Here is a 26,692-nt window from a genome sequence, read left to right on the forward strand (position 1 = left end):
AATAAATAAATAAAGTCACTTTTTTGCACTCTAATTCGTTTTTGAAAAAAATTGTTTTTTTTGTTTCCCCCCCCTTCTTCTCCAATCCCCCCCTTTAAAATTGATTTTACCACCACCCTTTACTATTCACCCCCTAAAATATATGTCATACAAAAAGGAAAAAAATCATAAACCCCTCAAAAAAAACCTACAATTTTAAAATTTAATTACAGAGCGCGACAGAAAAATAAAAAAAAAATTATTTTTTTTTTTTGAAATCGTTTCCATAGTTTTTTCTTCTTCTTTTTCCTCTTAATTATTAAAAACGGTGCTAGGTAGTAACAATCTATACAAGATTCTTTTATTTAAAAAAAAAAAAAACCCGAAAATAATAATAATAATAACGGGGAGACCAAAGAAAAAGAAAAACAAGGCAGGTAAAAACAATAATTCAAAGGGGAAAAAAATAATTTTTTTGTCTTCTTTTTGTTCAAGGTAAAAAATTAAAAAAAAAAAGTTTTTTTTTAAATATTTGCAATTACCAAATAAGAATTTTAAATGTTTGTCAGGTAGCATCATCGAAACATAATAATAATAATAATAATAAAACATTTACTTAGTCGATAACTTTTCTCTTATGTTTTACTAACAACCAACTACGACGACGACGACGACATTTTTTATTATTTAACGCAAAAAAAAAAAATTATTTCAAATCATTACAACAACAACAACAACCACAACAACAAACAACTTTATCATTACAAATTTTTTTTTTAACGGTTTCTCTTTCAAAATAGTCATCTATGGTTAAAAAAAAAAAATCGGTCGCCCAAAAAAAAAAAATTTATTACAAAATAACGTGAAATGAAATTAAAAAAATTTTTTTTTTTTTTTTTTTTTTTTTTTACTTTCGTTTTGTTAAAATAAATTTTTATTTAAAATATCACACGTGATAAAAAAAGCAAAACATATTATTTATAAATAATATTTATTGACCGCGCACTCACTCACTCACTTTTACCAAAACTTTTAAATAATTACAAAATAATAATAATAAAAATTTACCCGTTAGGAAAAAAAAAGAAAAATTCTTGTGTTTACCCAAAAAAATTATTTAATTTATTTATTTATTTATTGTCGTAATAATAATAATAATAATAATAGCTACGTTTTGTATTCGTATACAAGCAGAATAAAATTTTCGTTTCGATAAACAAATGAAAATAAATTAATTAATAACAACAACAACAGCAACAAAAACAAAAACAAAAAAAAAAAAAATTTCAAAACGTGTAATTTATTTTTATTATTATTATTATTATTATTATTATTATTTTAATTAAAAAACAAAAAAAATGAACATATATTAGGAAGAAGAAGAAGAAGAAGAAGAAAAAGTGTGCGTGCGTGTGTAAATAATAATAATAATAATAATATTTGTGTGATTTTTTATTTATTATTATTATTATTATTATTATTAATTTTCAAATAAAAGAAAAAGAAAAAAAAAATTTAAAATGAAAAAATTTCCTTTTTTGAAATAAAAAAAAAAAAAAAAAAAAAAAAAAAAATGTTTTCAAAAAAGGCTACTCCTATACTATCCATGTATGTTTTATTTTTATAATGTCGACAACTTTTTTAAAGAGTAAGATCACGATGACATTTTGTTTTTTTTTTTAATAATAATAATAATAATAAAAATTAATTATTACATTTTTCGATATCATGTATTATTATCATTATTATTTATTGATTTTTTTTTAAAATTTAAATAGAATATAAAGTTTTAAGTCAAATTGGAGAAGGATCTTTTTCTGAGGTATTAAAATGTCAGGAACGAGAAACAGGAAATTTATTTGCAGCCAAAAGGCTCAAAAAAGATTATCATTCGTGAGTTTATTTATTTATTTATTTATTTTTGAAAATAATAATAATGGTTTAAAAGCTGTTTAAGCGATTTTTATATTTTAGTTTGGCGGAAGTTACGGAAAGTCCGGAAGTGATTGCAATGAGAAAATTAAGCCATCATCCAAATATATTACACATAATAGAATTCCACGTGTGAGTTTATTAATTTACAAAAATGAAATTCCATCATCATTATCATCATCATCATCATCATCATCATCATCATCGCATGTCCCAGATTTTCCTCACGTACCATTAACCCCATTTTTTTTTTTCCAGAGATCCCATTCCAGGAAAAGTTACATTCATTTTCGAATTAATGGAAATGAGTTTATACGATATGATGAAAAATAGAAAGAGGTAATTAATCCACAAGTCCCCCAAAAAAAAAAAAGTCACGTGATTTCCAGTATTAAAAAAAAATTTTCCTTTTTAGACCTTTACCGGAACTAAGAGTTAAAAGATATTTATATCAATTATTAAAAGGATTAGATCATCTCCATCATCATGGAATTTTCCATAGAGATATTAAACCGGAAAATATACTTATAAAGGTAGACGACGATTTCAAATTATACTACTCCATGAGTATTTTACAACAATACCTGATGATGATAATAATGATTTTTTGATACTTTTCAGAACGAAATAATTAAATTAGCCGATTTGGGTTCGATAAGAGGAGCCTACAGTCGACCACCTTATACCGAATATATATCGACGAGATGGTACAGATCTCCGGAATGTTTATTAACAACCGGATATTATGGACCTAAAATGGATGTCTGGGCTTGTGGTTGCGTTTTTTACGAACTTTTAACGTAAGTTTCCACTTAATTATCACCTTATAATAATAACGGATAAAGTTTTTAAAAAAAGAAAAAAAAGAAAAAAAAAATTAAACAATACAATTTATAAAAATTTATTACACTCATTAAACACAACATCAACAAAGTAATATTAGAAAAAAAAATCAATAATAGTAGTAATTATAATAATAATAACAAATTTATTTATTTATAATAATAATAATAATAATTGTGATATTTTAAACAAAACAAAACCAACAAAACCCTTCATATTTGTTGCTATTTTACAATTTGATCTCTTCATCACCACAGTCGCTCTTTTTTTTTTTTTTTTTTTCGCAACTTTTAAAATTAAACAATATTAATAATAATAATAATAATAATAATAATGATAAAATTTACATAAATTCATACGAATTATATTTATAACGAACGAACGAACGTAAAAAAAAAAATATAATAATAATAAACATTTCAACAACCCAACTATTTATATTACCTATTATTATTAATATTTTATTATTATATATATATTTATGGATACGATATTAATAAAAATACATTTACATTTTACCACGTACATAATATACATAAATATTATGTACGTATTTAAATGTAAATAGAAAAAAAAAAAAAAAACAAAAAAAAAAAAAGTTTAATAATAATACAATCGATTAATTGTCAATAAAGAGATCTTTTTTTTTTTTTTTTTTTTTTTTCTAATCGGAATCTTATAGCTTTTATTTATTTTTTTTTTCCCAACTTTTTCAACAAAAAAAATTAAAATAATAAAAATATTAAAAAAAAAAAAAAAAATATTAAAAAAAGTAAAAAAAAAAAAAAAGTTTAACATTTCGACGAGCAAATTTTTTTTTTTTTTTTTTTAAATTTTCTCTTTCAATTATTATTATTATTTATTTTTTTTTTAGTACATTTATTTATTTCGGGGGGACTTTTTTTTTTTTTTAACATTAATTATTAATTAATTAATTAGTGTTTCATTTTTATTTTTAAAAGCTAAAAAATCCCTGAGATCATGCGTAGTAAATTTAATTATTTGTACACAAATAAAATCGGATAAAAAAGAAAAGAAAAAAAAAAAAAAAACAAAAACAAAAACTAAAAAAAAAAAACGTAACGGGCCTATTCAAATTGTTCCTGGACAATAAATTCCGCGAATCCGTATTCATTCTCCCCCGAAAAAAAGGGATTCCCCTTATCTTGACCTCTTTTCCCTTCCCTCTCCCCGGGTAAAAAAAAATCCCGATTTTTGAAAAACAAAAAAAAATTATATAAAAGTTTTTAAAAACAAATTTTTTTTTTTTTTTTTCTCAAGAACGAATTTAACATCTAACGTGTGTATTTTATCATTATTATTATTTATATATATATATTTATATAAATTATAATTTACGACCACTATATTCATTATTCATTTTATTTCGAAAAGAAAACGTGATTGCATATTATTATTATTTTCCGATTATCACATTCGCGAGAAAACATTCATTTTTAAATTTTATTACATCCTTTCATAATTATTTATTTATTTATTTATTCACGTTTCAAAGAATTTATTAATAAATTTATGTATTCATTTATATATATATATATATAATGACAAATGAAATAATTAAAAACTTATTCTTATATTTCTAATATTTATTATATACGATCACAGACTGATGACTTTTTAAAACATTTCTGTTTTATTTAAAAAAAACGCGTAAAAAAAAAAAAAAAAAAAAAAAAACAATAACAATAACAGAAAACAAATTATTATTATTATCATTATTATTATTATAACAATTTTATTTTGTTAATAGAACGAAACCATTATTCCCAGGAACGAATGAAGTAGATCAAATAACTAAAATTCACGACGTTTTAGGAACACCCAATACGAGACTATTAGCTAAATTTTATCGTCAGTAAGTACTGAAAAGTTTTTAAAGTTTACAACCCCCCACCCCCATCCCACCCCTCCCCGCGTATCGATTACATCATTTAATATTTTATTTTATAAATTAAAAATATTCGTTATAATATTTTCATATTTCGAAATTGAGCAAAAAAATTTTTTTTTTCTTTTTTTTCTTTCTAAAGATTTTATTAAACGACTTACTCTAATAGATAATTAATAAAAAAAAAGAAAAAAAAATTAAAAAATATAAATCTATATATGTAAAATAAAATAAAATAAAATAAAATAAAAGACAAACGAAAAATAAAAAAAAATAATAATAATAATAAATCATCTATAAACTATTTTTCCATTAATTATTATTATTATTATTATTATTATTATTATTATTTAAAACGAACCGTTTTCTCTCTCACACACACACTAATAAATATAAAATTTATAAGCGTTTTTTTGTTTTCTCTCTCTCTTTCCCCCTCCCCCCGCTACATTTTGACTATTCTGATTGCTATATATATGTACTCAGAAATAATAATAATAATAATAATTAAAAATTAAAACGCTATAAAAGTAATAGAAATATTAATAATAAAAAAAAACAAATTTCATACTAACAACCTATTAAACTAATCATGTGATATTTAAACTATACATATAAAAAAGAAAAGAAATTTATTATTATTATTATTATTTTTTTTTTTTAAATTTTCCAGCAAGTCCCGGAACTGTGAATATTTCTTTCAAGCTAAAACAGGCTCGGGACTCTCTTGTCTTTTAACAAATCTCACCGATAACGGGAGAGACATACTTAAGCAAATGTTAACATACGATCCGGAACATAGGATAAACGTTCGCAGACTTTTGGAACATCGTTATTTTAATGATTTGAGGTGATTGACTAATTGATTGACTCATTGATTGCTTTTACGTTAGGCTTAGAGAATTTTTTAAAAAAAAATTAATTAATTTTTTCACTTGACTTGACAGAGAGCAAGAGCCGATTTTGTTGAAAAAGCCAGTTCCCGTTTCTCAAAGTTTTACAACGAAAGAATGGAGGAATCCTTTGCTATTGAGCTTGATAACGTCGGGCGAGAAAAAAAAGAAAACGAAATTATTGAAAAAGAGAACGGCACCTCAGAAATCCTTGAAACAAAATACGATTTCAACTCAATCTCTGAGAGGAGCATCCACATTGATTTCCGGGTCGAGCGCGTCCAAAACGCTTCCTCTCCTATGCAGCGGAAATCAGGAGAAATCCCTCGGATCCAACTTGAGCAAAATGGAAAATTATTCGAGTAAAAAATTGGATAAATTATTGGGAGCCGAAGAACAATTGTCAATGAGATCGTGGGTCTCCAGCGGCAAAATTTCACACACCGAATCAAAGGTATTCCATAAATAAATTTTATGTCTCTACTAAACGCATAAACGAAAAAAATAACTTACCTTCGGGAAAATTTTTTAAAAATTTAATTTAAACAATAAAAAAAAAAAGTTTTTTTTTTTTTCACTTTTCATTTTTTTCAGAGCGAATCCCGGCCCATGAAGCGAAAACCATCATCGCAACTTCCAAAAGTTTGTAAAGTCCAACAGCAAAGTTCAAATGTCAACGTGCCTAGTTTCCAAGTGTACGAATCTCAACCGAAAGAATATTTCGACTTTGGAAGGTAAGAAAAAATTTTCTTTTATAAATTTTTACATTGCGTTAAGCGTTGTTCTTGTCGTTGTCGTTCGCAACAATTTTATCCTCTTCAACTTTGACCCTGAAAAAAAAAAAAAAAAACAAAAATCAATAACGATTTTTTCCCTCCCATCTTTCTCCCTTTTTTTTTTTTCAAGCGTTACATTGCCTAACATTAATCAAAGACGTTCGGATCATATGGTTCAAAGGCGATTGCAACAAATAAATAATTATTCGTCAAAAATAAACGTTTTGACCACGATTCCCGAAAGGGGTAAAACATATGGAGTTCGTGGAGAATCTCCAAGTGATTCCAGCAGCGCAGAAGGAATTATAAAGAAACCTAGGGGAATGTAACAGTGTGTATCCTGCTCTTTTTCCTTTCCAATAAATTTACCGTGAAATAATAAAAAAAAAAAAAAAAAAAAAAAAAAATCAAAAATCAAAAGAGGCTTAATAACGATTAATAGCTTAATGCTATTAATCATTATTTTACAAAATTGAAAGAAAAAAAACAAAAAACAAAAAAACAAAACAAAACAAAAAAAAAAAAAAAACAAAATGAGAAAAAGAGAAAAAGAAAAAAAAAAGTAATAGGGCTTTTAATTAAATCAATAATTATAAATATATAAATATATAAACGTATATAATTTACGATAGAGTGGTAGAATATAGACAACGTCATATAAAGTTTTATATTGTTTATAGTAAGAAAATAAAAAAAATCATACCTTTTTGGTCAAGTGCCTAAATTTGTATGTAAACAAATATGAAACTTAGAATTAAAATTTTTTTCCTAACGCATGACGACGCTCACGAAGGTTATTCCTTGAGAATGATATTATTATTATTATTATTATTTTTTTGACCGGGAATATAAACGTAAGAAATGTTTAGTAAGACTGTTGAAAAGTGCGGACATGGCCACACAACTCTCACGCATGCTTATAAGTAGCATATAAACATACATTGAAAATTCATTTTCGCGAACAAGGTATTTAAGGTTTTCAAATCTCACACAAAACCTGATTAGCTCTGTTGGGAATAAAATTAAGAAGATGCGGATATGAATAAAATATTTCTTACCTTTAAATTCGGCGATAAAATCGCGTGCATTATTTCTACGGTTACAGTTTTCCTTTACAAATCTTCGGATAAAAGATCAGTTTTATAAATGGTAACTCTCAACATTCCGGGATTAACGACGGAAAATCTTTAAAAAAAAAAAACAAAAAAAAAATTTAATGTTTCGTAAATGCAAAAAAAATTTGAAAATTTGAAAACAAATTTATACCTTAGCTGACGTTTCGTTAATTTTTTCACGACGGCAGGTTTAATTTTAGATTTTCCTTTAAAACTGTGTTGTCCCCTTCCGGTTATTAAATCTAACGTTGCGGATGTCAAGGATTTTTTTCTTAATGTTTTAATGTGATGATCCAGAAAAAGATCGAGGATTTGTAGAGCCTCGGGAACCATTAGAAAATGTAAATCTATTTTTGTCATTCCCTTATTATTTTTATCATCGAAAAGAGTCGGCGGAAATGGTTCTCTGTTCAGTTCTTTCATTCTCTCTTTATATAAGCTCGCCTTAAATTTTTATTAATACATATAAAAAATTATTATTATTATTATTTGGTAGTAATCTTATCTCGATTCTGCGTTATCATAATGTTTTTTTTTTTTTTCTTAAAAACATTTTTATTAATAATTAATTATTTAAAGCAAAAAAAAATCACATTGTAAATTTTTTTTTTTTTTAAATACTAAATAATAAAATCTTATATAAACCTACTAAATAAGAAAAATACGATGCGACCGAATAACTTTTTTTTCTAGAAGCTTCTTGAGCCAAACGAAGACAATCATTTCTTTGCTGTAGTAAGAGGGATGCTTTTTGACGATATTCTATCGGATCGACCATTAAAATATTTTTATCCCCGGATACTTTTTTTTTCGTTACTTTCGGCTTTACGACTATAAGCGGTTTTTTAGTTTCTTCGACGTTCTTCTAAAAATATATAACGGAAAAAAAAAAAAAAGAGAAAAAAAAAAGAAAAAAACGGCCGGTGATGACATGATCGAAACCTTTTTCGGGTCGAAATTATACCTCAAGCTTTTCCGATTTGGCTTGTTCTAATAAAATATTTCCCCGGGAAGCCAAAAAATCAGGTGCGACCATTGTTATGGGAGATGAATTTTCTTGTGAGCTTAATACATCGATAGTTCTTTGAAACGATCTTCCCTCACTTTCAAATAAATCTAAAAGCATTTTCTGATCCATCTTTGGAAAAGCTTCAAATAAAAGTTGTTTTGATAGTTTTGTTGCAAATGTTTCTCGGTTATTGTCATGCATATGGGCCTTGAAATAAATAATATAAAATAAAAAAAAAAAAATAATGATAGAAAAATGAAAATAATAATAATAATAATAATAATAATAATAATAATAATAATAATAATAATAATAATAATAATAATAATAATAATAAAAATAAATATATAAATAAAAACACAAAACTTATTAAAGGATTAACATGAGAATAAACTATCGTGATTTTTAACGGATATGATTCGAAAAACAATGAAAATGAAATTACATAAAAAATTAAATATAAATAAATAAATAAATAAAAAACAAATAAATAAATTGACATTTAAATGCAACAATTCAAATCAAATTTTCACAAGTCAAATGTGAAATTTGTTTTTTTTTTTCTCAAAACAACCGTATTTTGGGTTTTTTTTTTTTTTTTGTTTGCGAAAAGAATCTTTTGATTTTTTTTTTTTTTTTTTTAACCTTTCCCTTAATCTGATCATAAATTTATTATTAATACCTGATTTTGTTTGTACAACAACATGGCCAATTCCATATCCATTATTTCGCGTAAATCCGGTTGATGGTATTCAAATTCTTGTTCTTGTAGTGCAAGAGCTAAAAGTTCATTTTCGTTTGCCATTTTGTCATAAGCACTTTGCATGTCTTCCCAATGTTTGTTGACGTTTTCAACCCAACAATCGTAAATTTGCTGAGCTAAAGAAAATGGAATGTTTATAATTGGCGAATCGAAACCTGAAATAAGAAACCATTTAATTTAATTTTTTTTTTTTTTTGGTAATAATTCGATATTTTTAAATTGGTAAATGATGACAGAAACTCACTAGATTGTGCATTGCAAGTATTTCCCTCTGAAGATCCGAATATTTGAGTGAGGATTCCGAAAAATTCTGAATCTAGTTTCATTGGAATGGTTTCTTCTTCCTCGTCGTCATCGCTTTCTTCTAAATCTTTCACTTCTTCTAAATTTTCATTCGGGTTTTCCGATGGAGGATTTATGGGTCCGTCACCAAACTCGATTTCTCCGTGGCGAAGTTTTTTCAAAAACAATGTTTTATCTTGATAAAGATCCTCGTTTATTTGAATGCTTTCTTCGATTTGTTTTTTGAGTAAAAGAGACGATTCACTCACTGCTGATTTTTTATCTTTTCGTCTTCTGATTGTCTTTTTACCATCGGAAATATTAACATTTTGAAGAGAAACGTAATCGGCATGATTTGTTATCGCATTTTCTTCTTGAGCAATCGAACTTCTTTCTTCGGTATTTTCAGCCAAGTTTTGTGGTGTCTCCAGCAGTACTTCTATCGCCCAAATGAGATTGCCCTTACATTTGTCAAACACGTAGGATAAATGTTCTTTTGGAATGTCAGGAAACATTCCGCATAAAGTTTCAATGGCGTTATCCCTTTCGACGTTATTCATTTCTTCAATATCTAAAGTCATCGAACCTTTATCCAACATCAAAACCGTTGAAACGTTATTGACTGGGTTATCCGGTGTTTTATAATTTTCATTTATGTTTCTGCTACAAGTATTTAATTTAATTATTCCTTTTTCATCTTTCCGCCAAAGATCGAAATCTCCGAGAAGAGTAATGGTAGACGAATCTGATTTTAATGTTGATTTTCTCGGTGGTTTGGGAAAAGTTGGAATCTGTAACTCTGGAGGTTTCTTACTTACGTCCTCCCAAGACGATGTAAAAGGTATAGAAGACCATGATAAATCCACACTTCGAAGCAGTTCTTCCGGAGATTTATCTCGGGTGTTTGCTCCCGTTTTTTTAATAGCTCCCAAATAATCGTTTCTGGGTCTTGCTTCTTTAGGACTGTCATCATCTTTTCTCTGTTCTTTATTAATGGTCTGATTCCAAGAATTTACAACGGCTTCGAACTTTTCTTCTAAGGTTTCAGAACACCATTCAGAGCAATCCGTCGCACTTTTTGATTTTTCTGAAGAAGGATTTTCTTTGCGGGTAGTTTTTTTTACATCGGCTAATAATTTAGTGTCAGTATAATTGTAGACAGGAACAGAAGGAAGGGGCACTTCTTCTAGGTCTGGACTTTGTTTTAATTCAAATGTACTTTTGACTGAATTTGATTCTTCAGAATCCGCAGCAGATATTTTATCAATGTCATCCGCACTGTATTTTTTTACTAAACTTTGTAAAAGTGATTTATTTATAGGAACAACATTTGTCATATCGCCGGCTTTAGATTCTAAGTTTTTAGCTAAATTATCGAAGCGTTTATTAAAAACGTCTAGTAGAGAATCGGATAATTCGACTTGTGGTGGACCACAATGCGAATTTAAAGACGCATTATAGACAGAACTATCAACAGTGGTTTGAGGGCATGCCTTAGGACAAATTCCGGATGCTGTGTCCAAAGCGTCAACAGATGATCCGTGACTTTTCTTACCATCATCCAATAATACATTTCTCAAAGACATTTGTAAAGACAACATTTGACTTTCCTCTTCTTCTGAACTAGGCGATTCTTCCCCCGAACTTTGATTTTCAGTTCCATCGTAATTCAGCAAACTTAAATCTTCTTGACTTAGATAATTTTGCATAACGCAAGCACCTAATGGCATTGCCGACGATATTTCATTAGATTTATTATTTTCATTTTGATTGCCTTTTCTTTCCATTCCCCTAATAAAGTCGTAGTCCTCGGATGGATCTTCGCCAATTACAAAACGTCCAGTGTCACTATATTCTAAATATTTTTGCATTTCAATCGATTTAGATAAATCTCCATCATTGTCAGTTTCGTATTCACTAGTTTCGGAAGCGTTAGAAGAGGAAATTGTGTCTGGTTCAACAGATTCTGACACTGATTCTCGGCGATGCACGTGGTACGCGTGCATTGGACTCATGGTATTTTCACTAGTAGAGTCTGATTTTGTTTTAGGTAGACTTGTTGAAACATTTGCTTTTGGGAGTGGTAAAATATTTCCTTGAAGTTTCCTCATTCTCGATACAACGAGATTAATAGGTAATCCACTTTCAATTACTTTTTGTTTTGAAACTGGATCCATGGTTTTCCCATATTCCGCAAAAAGTTTATTTAATTCCTCTAATTGCTTTTCCTTATCTTCAGTAGTTTCTTCCCCATTTGAATAAGCCGACTCTTTTTTTTTTGGAGTATTTTTTTTTCGTTTAGGTTTTTCCGGTGCATTTATTACAGCGTGTTGCCTATGCTGATCGAGAAGAGAATTAGTAGGACGTTTAATTTCTTGATGAGCGGGAGTTAAACTGCTAGTTTTGTATTTCAGTCCAAAGGATTTAATTAATTTTTCGCCCGTCCAACCCGGTTCATATCGATCCAACATTTGACGAATTTTTTCCCGAGGAACAGAATGAATATTTCTTTTTGCCAGCTCGGCTTCTTTATTTCTCCATTCCGTGACAGGCTCAAGAACTTCCACTACATAATCATGATCTACTGCCATCATTACATATGGCTGCATTTCCCATGATTGGGTATTTGTATTATCTATAACAATTGGATTAATTCCTCTTTTAAGTGATTCAGATGTTCTTTTTTGATTCCAGTTATGAGCTTGTGGAAGTAAATTGTAATCATATGCATAAATTCCCCTTCCTAACATGATAAAGTAATCATCTGTACTCAGAATATGCTGACTCAAATCATTTTCTGTCATCAAACTGACAACCATTTGAGCTAAATGACTTTTTCCTGATCCTGGCATTCCTCTCATAATAATCATTACTTTGATGCCATTTTGTATAAGTTGTTGAATTCTTTTTATTGATGCATTTGCTTTTCTTACATCGCTTTCAGCTGGTTTTAAAGTAGATTTTGGTATATCTGGAGTTTTTAATTTAAGGTTTTCTTTATTGTTTGGTGGTATCATAGTCAATAGTCCAGGACTCTGTGGTTTGCTTTTATAATGTCTTTGCCAAACTTGTCCTGAGGAAAGAGAACTTGTGCTACTGTAGTGAGAAGTGTTTGTTCCATATAAATTTTTTTCTCCATTGGATTTTTCCTGCTTTAACGTTCCTGGCAAACTTTTGGCTTTATTTTTTGTACCATTTTTTGGATGAGATTTTAAACTTTTACTTTTTTTGGAATCCTTTTTCCCGCTTAATATCAATAATGCTTCAGTAGCAGTATTAACTGAAATTTAAAACCAATAATTGTAGTAGGATAATAAATAAAAAAGAAGGGAAGAAGTATATAAATGCAAAGTACTTATTCTTAGACAATAAAAGAAAAATAAATTGACATAATTTTTAAAAATATGTAATTATGTTGAATTAATTCTAGCAATCAGTGAAGTTTAACAAAGTAAATTATTAGGTGTGGTAATTTTAAAAGATATCTACAATTAAAAAAACCAAAGGTTAGTTACTTACTGTCCCATTCACAAGTTTGAGCAACGGTTGCAATTAATGATAAATCAAAATTATCCTGAAAAGTATTGTGCAGTTTTTTAACTATACTTTCCCTAAGCTTGGAATTACTACTATTAGGTTTGATAGGTTTTCTATCCTTGCTTTCTTGTTGTGTAGCAAAACTCTGTTTATTTCTTTTATAAGACATTTTTTTTATATTTGAAACTTATTTAAATTCAACGACCTTAAAAATATAACGGTAAAAAAAATAGTTTGTACTTTACTACTGCCATTATTAATTATAAAACTTGAAAAGCATAAAATTTTGCGCATTTTATTAAAGAAACTGAAAATCTACAGAATTCCTTTGCAGAATTTATTTTTGCCACTGAGCAATGTCTGAGCTTACAGAATAGCCAACATTAGAACTTTTATTTCAGTCGTTATTAAAAAAAAATAAAATTCAAAAATTGAGTCGGTGCGTCAAATTTTTAGTTTTTAAGTTCATTTCAAACATTTCAAGTGTTATTTTTGAAAAATAAAAAGCTTATACTAAAAATAAAATACTAAATTTTTTTTCAAGTTATTAGAAAAGCTTTTATGAAGATATCTTAGGGTTTTTATATTAATCAACAAGGCGTTGCCTAATGTAAAACAGTAGGCGAAAACAAAATTAAATTTATGGTTTCCTTGCATTATATTAAATTATTTTTATTTTGAATAAACTAGCTGTCTAGTTTTTCTTTTTATTTCGGGACAGAAATTCTAAATCAGGAGCTTAACTCTCTTCAATGCTGAGGGAACATGGTGTAGTTGGAGGTGTGAGTGTGGGGCTGACAATTTAATTATGCTCAAGATTTGACATTGATTTGTTGCTAGGGGTTGAAAACAGTGAAATTTTCACATTAATTGGGTACCCATACACTGTACTAGGGTAGAAGTATTTAAAATTGCATTCTTTTTATTAAAAAAAAACGCATGCACAAATACTGGCGTGACGATCGAATTTCGGGTAGTAAATCAGTTAATAATTTTCATAGGACACAATTGCGTTTTATACAATAATTATTAGCTTAATTTATTATTAATATCTTTATTTAAATTTTATTGATAATCTATTCAATATTCTTTACATTTCCATTTAATTTAAAATTTTTTTTAGATATCATTAGTTTAAAATCATTAATTGAAACAAAAAATAATAATAATTTTTAAGAATTTTCAATTATTTAATTCATATAACAATTTATGAATTTTTTTATGTTTTAAATGATAAACTTAAAATTTCTATGGCATTTTTAAAAGTCAGTGATGTACAAAAAGTGGAGTTTAGTGAAATATGATTTTTACTATAAAATATTGAATAATTTTTAATTATTAAAGGTAACCAAATCTATTTTTAAATTAAAAAAAGACTTGGAGTTTATCACTCAATTAATAAATTAGCCATGCCTCGAAATAAAAAGCGCCCTAATAACATAATGTGTCCCGATGAGGAAGACAAAATTCTAAGCAAGAGAGTAAGAAATACCAGGTAAGTTTTATAAAATATTTGCAAACATATATTTTAACTTTTTTTACTTTGAATTTTTAAAAAAAAATTTCAATTTAATGACAAAAATAATTAATGACAATTAATGTTCATGTTCTTCCCAAAATACTCATATAATATGCTTTTCTTTAGTAAAAAAGTTAAAAATTCAAATCGAAAAGAAAATAACGAATCTAAAACCTGTAATGAAGGCCAATTTACATAATTGTTGAAATATATTTTTATTTAAAATATTTTCAACTAATTTAAAAGAAAAAAAAATTCTTTTACAAGTATGAATATATATATATATATTATTATATTGAAATAATTTTTTGTAAATATATTTTAAATTCTCCTCAAACTAATATTATTATATTGCCTTTTTTTAAAAATTAATAGTTGACCTTTGCACTTAATTGAAAATTGATTAATTTATCTTTTGTAAATTTTGAATTCTCATAAAATTAATATTATTATTTTTATGTAATACTTTGTTCTTAATTAAATTAAATTAAATAATAAATAAGGTTCAAAATTCAAGTTTTTTTAGTTATGACAGTGCATACAGAAAAATTAAAAAAAAATTGCTTTTATGCTAAAAATAAACTGCCAATAGCCTTGAGACAAATAACATGCAGACCAATGAAATAGAAAGTTTTTGAAAAAGAATATATATATTTATATTTATATTTTTTTTTTATCAGAAAAAAAAAATTTCTTTATTGCTTTTTTATTAAAATGCCTTTTTAATTGGATTAGTATAACTATCATTAGTTAATAAAATATAACATTTTCTTTATAAAAATTTATTTATTAACTGTGTGGAATATTATATGAATGGGGGATTCCCACAGGTAAACAATTTGGAGTCATTACTTATTATTTTTGCATTACAGAATAAAATCAGATGATGAATTTTTATTTAGGAGAGTATCAAAGTCTGAAGACACATCCAGCTTTAGCCAAAAAAAATGTTTAACTTGGTTTCGAGAGTACACAACTCCTGATGATCCAGACACTCTAGGGCCTGAGGGAATGGAAAAATTTTGTGAGGATATAGGAGTAGAACCTGAGAATGTTGTTATGTTGGTATTAGCATGGAAAATGAATGCTCATCAAATGGGATTTTTTAGTCAGCAAGAATGGCTTAGGGGTCTTGTCGAGTTACAGTATGTTACCCTCGAAATGATTATATATTCTTTCGTCTTTAGTTCTTTGTATACAACAAACATGAAAACTATAATTTTCTTGTTCTATAGGTGTGATACAATCTCAAAACTTCAAAACAAATTGGATTACCTTAGATCACTTTTAAATGATCCTCCAACATTTAAAAGCATTTATAGATATGCTTACGATTTTGCTAGAGTAGGTTTTTTAATTTTGTTCTTGTAGATTTTTTTTTTTATTATTATTATTTAATTGTTAGAGTTGAAAAAATGAATTTTTAATTTTTGTAGGATAAAGATCAACGTAGTATGGATATTGAAACAGCTAAAGCTATGCTCCAGCTACTTTTAGGAAAGCATTGGAGCTTATTCGGACAGTTTAATTTATTCTTAGAGCAATCCAAGTATAAAGTAATTAATAAGGATCAATGGTGTAACATTCTTGAATTTTCTCGTACCAATAACTCAGACTTAAACAATTATGATGTGGATGGAGCATGTGAGTTCGATTTAAGTCAAAATTTACCATTCAATAATCAATTTTATTTGATTAAAAAAAAAAATTATATAGGGAAAAAAAAAAAACATTTCTATCAATTGACAATATTATTATTATTATTATTATTAATATTTTTAGGGCCTGTTTTATTAGATGAATTTGTTGAATGGTTCAGAGGTACCAAAGATGGTCGTCGAAGCTGAATAAATGGAGATATGCATAATAATGCTTATTAACTTGTATTAATTGTGTCATCTTTTCTTAACACCTATGTATAAAGCTTGAAAGCTTTAATATAACTTATAATAGTATTTTAAATAATTTTAAAAGACTTCTGTATGAAAGAAAAAAATTTTTTTTTTTTTTTTTTGTAATTTGGAAATATTTTAAGCATCTCCATTTTTTTTGTGTTCTAGCAAAAAATAATTTTTTTTAATCATATGACATAAGGTCACAGTAAAGTAAATTAAAGAACTGTATGCTGATAATATGTCAGCTTTGTATGATTAATAAATCATTGTATTTCTATTTGTTAATATATTTTTTAACTGCCTTTTTCTTTTGAGCTATATCTATTATTAAAAATGAATTCTCAGAAAACTAAATTTGATTTTAAATAGCTATAACATCAAATTAGATGTGTCTAATTTACAATTACATAAATTTAATTAATAAAAATTTTTTGAATTAAATTTGGCAGATCGAATGCACTAATTAAATAAGTTAAAATGAATTTGTAGGATTAATATAACAATTAATAAAATATGTTGTTTAAGGTATTTATTATAGCCAAAAAATACACATTCAAAAAGTAAAAATATTAAGCTACAAGAGCAGAAGCTGTACTGGATTCATATTTCCAGTTAGGTGGTAAAACTCTTTTCGTTTTGTAATAACGGGCAAGCCTGTGAATTCTAGACTCGACAAGAATAAGTCTAAATTTTGAATCCTTGTCTTTTCTGTTTCTTTCTAAATGCCTTCGAATAGCTACTGCCTTTTTAATTAGGTAATATAAATCTTCAGGCAAGTCTGGAACGTGACCCACAGCTTTCATTATTCTTAAAATTTTGTTTCCAGTGACAAATCTTACTTGGGCGACTCCGTGAGAATCCCTTAAAATTACACCGATTTGAGATGGAGTGAGACCCTTTTTGCCCAATTTGTAGATTTGCTCTTTAACTTCATCGGCCGTTAGTTTCAACCATGTTGGAACCGTTCTACGGTACGGAAGTGCACTTTGGGATATACCCTTACTAAAATAAAAAACAAAAAATTAATTAACTTTGTGTTTCTATTTTAATCTCTTAAAAAATATATATGTATGTCATATATATGCATATATATGTTTGAAATTTATTCATGTGATATTAGGAACAACATTCTTAACTATTTTGACGTTGAATCGAATAATGCATATTATTAAAAAAAAGTAACATAAAAATAAAAAAAAACTACTAAAATAATTTTAAATTATTATTAATGTAAATATTTACCCAGGTGAATGCATACGACCCATGATGAAAGGTTAGTAAATTCGATTTTACGTAAAACGTGTTCTTAACATAAAATGGCGTCCAGCATAATACCACCGTAAGAACTCAAGCTTTTCAGGGCCTTTCTGAGGGCCCTTTTAAAAAGTTATACCTCCGCCATTTTTATTATTTTTAATTGTGGCGGTTAGTTTTTTTTAAATTTTAATTTAATTCAAAATTTTAAATTGTATTTGTATTTTAAAAGTAAAAATTTATAGTGTTTCGTGTAAAACTTAAATTAAGTGACTAAAAAAAAATATGTATGCGAAAAAATTAGGTAATTCTTAATTTAAATTTTAAAATATTCTTTCATGTAAAAAATCGAATAATTTTTTTTATTAATTTTATTTAAAAAAAAAAAAAAAACAAAACACAAAGAGATTTAAAAATTCGACATATCGATTTTTTTTTTTTTTTTTGATTAAGTAAAACCAATTATTCTGTCAGAGACATAACATAAATTTTCCCTTTCAGTAAAAATTTCAACCCCATTGATTACGCTTGCGTTGTAAAAACATTTAAACAACCGTTGTAGGAAACCTCATGTCTTTTTCAAATTAAAGCTCAGTCTTTTCGCGTCCGATGTAAAAGCATTGTCCGTTTTTTTATTGTTTATATAAAATTTATTTTTTCTTACGACATTATCATCATTATTATTATTATATTTAAAAAAAAAAAGATTAATTCAAATGCACTTAAAAAATACCATATTTCATTTTTTTCCCTCCTCAATTCTTTTACCATAGTTAATCCATTTCATATGTTACTTTCCCTATAATCTATTTCAACTTAGCAAACTTTTTTTTTTTTTTTTTGTGAAGTTTAATTAAAAAAATATTATTTAAATAAAAAAAAAAGTTAAATAATAGTTTAAAAACAAGTGAAAAATATAAGTTTAGTGATAAATATAAGTTTAGTGATTTATAACGTAGTGAAACATATGTAAAAAATTACATCAGTTTTAGGTAAGTTCAATTATTTATTATTATTATTATTATTCTTTTGTATGAATGAAAAAAATAATTTATTTATTTAGTCATTTAATTAATTATACTTTAATTTTCCTACAACAATTTATTTTAAAAAATTGTTTGTCGGCGAGAGAATGTCAGGCTACACAACATTATTATTATTTTTTTTAATTTAATGCAATTTAAATTTAATTATAATTAAAATTAATTTGTCATTCATAATCATTCAAAAAAAAAAAAAAAAAACTTTTTTACTTCAAATGCATATACTTTGTATTTTAAATTTCTTAATGTTTTACCACAAATTGATTTAAAAAAAAAAAATTTATGAAAAACAATTAAACTGACTCATTGTGGAAAATTCTTTTCTTTAACTTTACAAAAAGGAAAGAAAAATTAAGAAAACCAACAAATAAATAAAACTTTAACCATTTTGAATTTTTTTTGACAGATTATAAATTTTATTTTATTTCACATTAGAAAAAGAGAGAGAGAGAGAGAGAGAGTGAAAAAAAATTCAATTTATATGCAACATTTGATTTTTATGTCTTTTATTATTATATAAGCTTATGATAAAAAAAAAAAACATGATTTGTTGTTTTGGGAGTATATACAACCAAAAACTTTTTTTTTTTTTTTTTTTAACTTTTCATTTATTATAAAAAATTTGCATTTTAATTTTTTTTTTTTTTTTAATAATACAATGGGGTCTTTGTGTAAATTAAGTCAACCGAATTAAATTAAAAAAAAAAAAAAAAAAAAAAAGTTTTTTTTATATTTGAGTGCAATTACTTGTTTTAATAAGTCTACAATTCAAAATTGGATTCATCATTTGTCTCATATGAAATTTTATAATATCGAAAATTAAAAAAAAAAGTTATTAATCATTATTTTTTAATATCAATAACGTTAATAAAACAATTTTTCTCTTTTTTTATTTTTGTTTAATGAAAATTTTTGTTTAATAAATATAAATTGGGTAATTAACGACTTATATAAATTACTTTTAACTTTATATTTTCGGTTGGGGTTTTAATGTAAATTGTATGTTTTCAAAAAAAAAATTTTTTTTTTTAATTACAACTTTTTGATTTACTTGCCTTATTGAAATTTTATTATTATTATTATTATTATTTTAATATTGTTCGTTGAACTTTTTTATACGCATTAATTTTAATTATTATCGTTACGGTTAAGTCACGCAATGTGAAATTATTAAATCGGCCTTTTTAAAAAAAAAAAAAAAAAAATTTGTTGTTTTTTTCAAAAAATAATTTTTATATATATAATTTTAAAAAGAAAGGAAAATTTTTCATAATTTATTTATAAATAAAGTTATAAAAAAAAAAAAAACTGACTTTTATTTTTTTAAATTTAAATAAATTAAATTAAATTATTAATTGAAACTTTTTTTTAATAATAATAAGGTTGTGTACCAGCGGAATATAAAAGTAAAAATTTATTCTTTTTGTTTTATTTGAAAATATTGGCCGATAAATAAATTTAATAGGTTCAATGAAGAATTAAATAAATTTTTATTTACTTTAACAAAAAAATGTAAAAATTTTGAAGATGATGATGACGTTTGTTTAATCATTTTCAATATTTATCATGTAAAAATATTTAAAAATTATTTTTTTTAAATGAGTTTGTATGGAAGCTCTTAAAATGCATCCATTTTGTTAAGAAATATTCGAAAGGTAAAATTTATTCGAATATAAAATAATTTTATTTATTTGAAAATTATAAAGCTAATATTTTCTTATTGATAACTCAATGAGTGTAAAGATATCGACGTGTTGATACAGGAATACTTTTCATGTTTTGCGTTTAATGCTCGAATTTAAATTTCAATCAAAATAACTTTAATCTTTTTTGAATAAAGGGATTAGAAAAAATAAAAAAAACTTTGTCTTTTACATAGAAATATTATTAATATTTCAATACTTTAGTAAACTAATATTCTGTTGTTTAATTATTAACTCTCTTCGTTTTTATTCATTAATTTTTTTTTTAATTATCAATATAGATAAAATTTATATTAATATTGAAAAAATAATTTCGTTTATAAAAAGGAATTATGTTAAGAGTTGTAGTGGTGTAGTAAAGTATAATACTTTGCTCTTAAGATGTAAATAAAAGGAAAAGGAAATTATTGATTGTAGAAACTGGAATTAGCATTACAATATTTCTTCCTTTTTAAACACCCTCGGGAAGAAAATTATAATCAAGTTTTAAATAATAATAATAAAATCAAATATGATGATGATGATGATTTTAATACGTTTTGAAAAAATTAAGGGCAATAACAAGATGACCCATCACCGCCTCAACCTAAATCATCAACCCGAAGATAAATAAATGAAAGAAAATAAACAAAAACCAAATGGTTGTTTTAAAAACAACAACAACAACGAGAATACCAACAAGAACCAACGCGAATTTTGGTAGTTTTTTAAAACTTTGAAATTTTTCTTATTTGAATTCGAGGTTTAAATTTTTTTTAGCACTTTTTTAATTTTTAAAAAATTGTTTTAATTAATTTTATTTAACTCTCACATGCGTAAAGGTATTATTTAATTGTATTATTATTAATACATAAACAAATAAATGAATTTTTATGGGTACCAACAATAACACTTAATTTAATTATGAAACTAATGTAATTACCATGTGAGAAATTTGAATTTGCTATCAATCATTTCCGTTGGATATTTTAAAATAAATTATTCTAGGATTAAAAAACATAATTTTAATTATTTTGGCTTAATTTTATATATAACAAGAACGATTAAAGGGTTATAAAAAAATTTTTTAAATTTATAATTAAATTCTAAATATGAAGAAAAATTTTAATCTATAACAAAAATGATTCAAGATAATTTTAAAAATGTTACATACAATGAATAGTAATTATAATTTACGTGTATTTAGTTGAAAATTGAAATTTGATTATTAAATCTCATATTACTTTATTATAAAATTAAATTATAAATGTGTAAAAATGGAGGAATTATAAAGAAAGCATAGAGAGGTAAATAAATATTAAATGAGTAAATTCACGTAATTGTTATGATTCGATTCGATTATGGGTTCATAACTTTAATTTTTTCCGCGTACGCGTTTTACTATTGTAAATCATAACAATCAGAATAAACTTGTTAAGAGAGAGAATAATTGTAATTTAAACTAAAAGGTTAATTACGTAATTTATGAATAATAAGAGATAGACTGATTTAGATTTAAGATACAATTAAATATTTACAGAACAAACCAGAAAAAATGGACAAACATCACTCGAAAACACAAAAATATGTGTCAAAAAATTTTTTTACGTCTATGTTTTCATAACAATGTTTATAAACAAAACAATAAATTTCTAAAACCTTCATCCATATGTAACCGTAGTTACAATGTTATTATTATAGAAATGTAAACATTTCCAGACGGAATCACAAAACATAATATATTTTTAACCGCATTCGATAATTTCCTATGTAAAACAAAATCGAGGTTTCTAGAATATACAAGAGATACAAATCTCGCAGTGTCACCACTGCATGAAAAAAAAAAAAATAGAATTAAGAAGACTTGTAATTAACTGTTTTTTTTTTATTTAAAAAACAACAATTACAAGAATTACTATTAATATAATAAATCTTGTTGCCACATTTTAAAATATAAACACATCATTATGTTTTAATTTAACCTTATTCATTTACATTTTAAAATATTTTATTATTAAATTTCAACTATGAATTTTTTTTTTTTTTTAAAAAGACACAAAAGAGAAAATTTTAATTATGAATTATTTTAATGAAATATCTCTCTCTCTCTTTCTTCATTATATCTAAATATTGTTTGTGAGGTTTTTTAAAAAACATTAACGAAATCTAAAATTTAAATAATAAAAAAATGTAATAAATTTTTTACTATATATATTTAACATATAAAACAAAGACATGAATATTTTATCTTTTTATTTATTTATTTATTTATAATTGATTGTTTATTTTATTTGTTTAAAAAATTTTCTGCTTTTAAATTGCTCAAACAAAAAACTTAAATTTATTTATTAATTTTGTATTATTGAGTATCAAATTTCTCCGAAATTGATAACCAAATTTTGTTATTAAGGTATCAATTTTCAAAATTACAAAATTTACCGGGAAATATTAATTTGAATTTATTAATTTGTTAAGTTAATTAATAAATAAATAAATTTATTTTATTTATAACTCTTTAAATGTATTAATTTTATTAAAAAGTTTTTTTTCTTTTTTTTTGAAAAGTTCAGTTATAATAAATAAAATACTTAATAATTATTTACTTAATATAGTATAATAATAAAGTTCAAAAAGTATATTTATTGTTTAGTATATAATAATAATAATACTGTTGTAAAAATTTTATGATTTTCCCACATCGTTTATATAAAGAAAAAAAAAATTATCGATTTTTACTTTTTCAAAGTTAAAATGAAAAAAAATAAAATAAAATAAATAAATTTAAAATAGGTGGATTGTTTAAAAAAATTTATTATATTTATTTGTAAATTTTTATTGTTACAAAAATTTAAAAGAAATTATTAAGGCGTGTCTCTTTTTAATATTATTTCATTTCATAAAAAAAAAAAAAAAAAAAAAAATGAAATTAAAAATTTTGTTTTACATGACAAAATTTTTTTTTTTAGCGTAATAACATTTAAATTAAAATTTAAACAAAAGGACATCATTTTATATTCTTTCAATTTATTGTTTCTTAATATTATTATTATTGTAAATTTACGAGATTAAAAATGTTTTCATTAAAAGAGTATAACAGATACGCCAGATATTGTTCAGATACTTTAATCATTTAGTTAAAGTTAAATTTTTTTAGTCATATAAATTTCAATGTAAATTTAAAAAGAATACAAATGAGAAAAAAATCATCGTTAAACAAGTACTCATTCTCACTCAAAGTTAATTAATTAATTAATTTTTTAATATTTATTTTAATTAAATTAATAATAAAAAACAATTTATTAATTAAAATTATTGCTTTGTGTATATATAAAGTACTTAACTTTTAAGAGTAAAATGATTGCTAATTTTTTATGGAAAAAAATAAAGCTATTTACACAATTAATATATAATTAAAATTGATTCGTGAAAAAAAATGTAAATTTTTAGATAATAAGCCAGGAAGATATATATATATAACAAATATGTATAGATAATAATGAGGAAAATGTATATCTTGAGGATTCATTTCAGGGATGTGAAAATGTAAAGCTTCCTCTTAAAAAAGAACCAAAGATCCTCATAGAATCCTCCTAGAAAAACAAAAAGAGTCTGAAAATTCTAATGTACCTGAAAACAATCAACTACCACCACCACCACTACTGAAAATCCTTTAATTAATTTATTAAGTTCTTTATTGAAATTACGTAAAAAAATAATATGAAAACAAAAATTTTCTTATTTTTATCACCGAAGAAAACACACAATTTAAAACAAATGTTTTCTAACATATTACGCAATTAAAATTAAATGGTGTAAACACATTTGCAAACGTATTGAAAAAATTAAACAAAAAGGAAAAAATTGTTTAAAAAGTTTAAAAAAAACCTCTTGTATTTTTAATGATAATGTGAAATTTTAATTTTTTTTTTTTTTTTTATGTTGGTAAATATTAATTTTACGCGACAGATTTTATAAAGCATTAAAAATTATAATGTCGCGTGTGCATAAAAATAGTTTTTTTCTTTTTTTTTTCGGTTTCAGCAAAATTTAAATAAAATTAATAACGAAAATTTTTTTTTTTAAAAACTCGTATGGTAATACAAGGTAAACTTTTTTTTTTTTTTCTATATTATAATTTTGAAAATTTAATTAAAAATTTTTTTTTTTTATCATTTATATATATTACATTACTCTTATGCTTTTACATGAAAACCTTTTTCGTCTTACATGTGAATCCGCAGATTTTGATAACAATAGAATTTAATAAAGAAAGTTTAACACATGCGTCGTAAAGCTTTGAAAAAATATTATCATTATTATTATCAAAAAAATTAAATAAATTTATTTAACATGAATTAAACATATTTTTAATATTATATAAACATATGTGTGGGTGTAAATTTCGAATTTTCATTGCAAACGTAATTTATAATTAATAATTATTATTATTATTATTTTTTTTTCATTATTATTTATTTATTACTACTAATAAAATTACCATTACGTAATTTATTACTTTTTTCTTACTTTCATTATGATAAATATACATAAATATATGATCAATGATTAATGTTTATTAAATTAATATTTGTTAAAAGTAATTAACGGTTAGATTTTCCATTAATAACGTTTTATTATTATTACTATGATATTTATTAGACTGTAAAGTGTTAATTTATTTAACGAGTGTGTAAATACGCGTAATTATATGCGTAATTTATTTAAATTAACTTTAGAATTTTCCATCTTGATTTAAAAAAAAAAAAAGGCGCGAAAAAAAAAATTGAAATTTTAAAAATGTTTTCATTGTTTTTTTGTTTTTTTAAATTGTTTCGCTTGTTATAAAAAAAAAATTTTTTTTCTCTCTCTCTCTCTCTCTTTTAATTAGTATAAGTTAAAAAATATATATAAAATTTTTCTTCTGCTAAATAATTCATTAAGTATTAATAAATTTAAATATACGTGGTAAACAAAAAAAAAAAAAAAAATTTCTAGAAAACTTTTAAAATTTTGTATCACTTTTACGATATCAACCATTATCAATGTAAACTTTTTAAAGGGTTTAATTAATTTAAGAAAATATTTGCACTTAAAAAACACAAAAAAAAAAAAAAACGTTTATTGCATTATAAAATTTTTTTTTTATAACTTACTCGAAACAAAAAAAAAAAAAAAAGTATTAAATTTATTATTATGTAAAGACAATTTTTTTTAATAACTCTTTTTGTTACCAAGGCATTATATACAATTAACAAAGTAATATGTTCAAAGCTAAATGCCGCCCATTCTTTTGCAGATGCACTGTAAAAAGGAAGAAGGCATTATTATTATATAAATTAATTACAACACAATAATATTATATTTCTAAAGCTAACTGTGCGTGAATGCGTGTGCGTGTGTGTGTGTGTGTATTTTCCCTTTTTCTGTTTTTTTATTTTTTATACGTGTGTATTTTAATTGTGTAAAAAATTTCATAAACGAGAGGTTTTTGTATATATTTTTAATCGAATTTAATTTCGCAGCCATTTGTAAATTAAAATTTATGTATAATATTTAATATTTTTTTTTTAATTTAAAAATTAATTTTCGTTTCGTAAATCGAGTTTTCCGGAAAAAAAAAAAATTATCTTTTGTTTTCTAGAAATTTCTATAATTCTATATTTGTAAATTTTATCGTATTGCATTGAAATCGTTCGTCGTGTTAAATTAAAAGATGAATTCAAAAATTTTTTCCACCCCAATAATTGATAAAACACGAAAAAAAAGTCACTTATCAATTTCAAGGTCATTTGAGTTTGCATTTAATTTTTTTCTTTTTTTTTTCCCTCTTGTTACAAACGAGGCGCGTTTTTTAATTTTTTTTTTTTTTCGAAGGATATATTTAAATAATAATAATAATAATATTGATATGTCCTCTTAATAATTTCGCTTTACAAAAAAAAAATGAAAATAATAATTGATAAATGATGACGTCTCGTCAGTGTCAAAAAAAAAAAGTTAACGAAAGCATGTAGAGGAAAAAAAAAAAAAAAAAAAAAGTTATTTGACAATGATGAATTTTCAATGGAATTTTCCCGAAAAAAAAATTTATATATATATAAATTGTACAGCAGAAGAAAAAAAATCACGATGATAAATTTTATTTTAGGACCGGATGACATTTAAGATGGCATTTTTTTTTTTTGGAACACTAACAACGTAACGGAAAGAGCCCATAGAGAAAATAAAAAAAAAAAAAAAAAAAAAATTCATAAAAGTCGT

At 24.3% G+C, this 26,692-nt stretch overlaps 5 protein-coding genes across 5 annotated transcripts in view; 2 read left to right on the top strand and 3 right to left on the bottom strand.

The window, feature by feature from the left end:
- The window catches only part of Phum_PHUM357620 (threonine dehydrogenase, putative), a gene marked incomplete at both ends in the record, with an annotated part of 1,938 nt that extends 1,671 nt beyond the window's left edge, over positions 1-267 (bottom strand). The window contains one exon of the mRNA XM_002427943.1: positions 211-267. Within this exon, the coding sequence (XP_002427988.1) occupies positions 211-267 (57 nt within the window). The remainder of the gene's footprint in view (positions 1-210) is intronic.
- Positions 268-1,605: 1,338 nt separating this feature from the next.
- Phum_PHUM357730 (mitogen-activated protein kinase ERK-A, putative) lies at positions 1,606-6,661 on the top strand (the record flags this gene model as incomplete). Its single annotated transcript, XM_002427944.1, has 11 exons — positions 1,606-1,627; positions 1,758-1,872; positions 1,954-2,043; positions 2,170-2,250; positions 2,327-2,444; positions 2,533-2,711; positions 4,526-4,630; positions 5,337-5,513; positions 5,611-6,010; positions 6,151-6,290; positions 6,463-6,661. 11 exons carry the CDS (start codon positions 1,606-1,608, stop codon positions 6,659-6,661), a joined length of 1,626 nt encoding a protein of 541 aa, XP_002427989.1.
- Positions 6,662-7,444: 783 nt separating this feature from the next.
- Phum_PHUM357740 (uncharacterized protein) lies at positions 7,445-13,207 on the bottom strand (the record flags this gene model as incomplete). Its single annotated transcript, XM_002427945.1, has 7 exons — positions 7,445-7,517; positions 7,599-7,891; positions 8,097-8,312; positions 8,412-8,663; positions 9,139-9,374; positions 9,464-12,781; positions 13,021-13,207. The coding sequence occupies 7 exons, from the start codon at positions 13,205-13,207 to the stop codon at positions 7,445-7,447; spliced, it is 4,575 nt and encodes a 1,524-aa protein (XP_002427990.1).
- Positions 13,208-15,370: 2,163 nt separating this feature from the next.
- Positions 15,371-16,404, top strand: Phum_PHUM357750 (uncharacterized protein; the record flags this gene model as incomplete). Its single annotated transcript, XM_002427946.1, has 5 exons — positions 15,371-15,387; positions 15,430-15,702; positions 15,793-15,901; positions 15,994-16,201; positions 16,340-16,404. 5 exons carry the CDS (start codon positions 15,371-15,373, stop codon positions 16,402-16,404), a joined length of 672 nt encoding a protein of 223 aa, XP_002427991.1.
- Positions 16,405-17,021: 617 nt separating this feature from the next.
- Phum_PHUM357760 (40S ribosomal protein S13, putative) lies at positions 17,022-17,717 on the bottom strand (the record flags this gene model as incomplete). The annotated part of the gene is made up of 2 exons (XM_002427947.1): positions 17,022-17,454; positions 17,695-17,717. 2 exons carry the CDS (start codon positions 17,715-17,717, stop codon positions 17,022-17,024), a joined length of 456 nt encoding a protein of 151 aa, XP_002427992.1.
- Positions 17,718-26,692: the final 8,975 nt, after the last annotated feature.

Source organism: Pediculus humanus, genomic scaffold (assembly GCF_000006295.1).
Source record: "Pediculus humanus corporis 1103172107770 genomic scaffold, whole genome shotgun sequence".
Taxonomy (NCBI): domain Eukaryota; kingdom Metazoa; phylum Arthropoda; class Insecta; order Psocodea; family Pediculidae; genus Pediculus; species Pediculus humanus.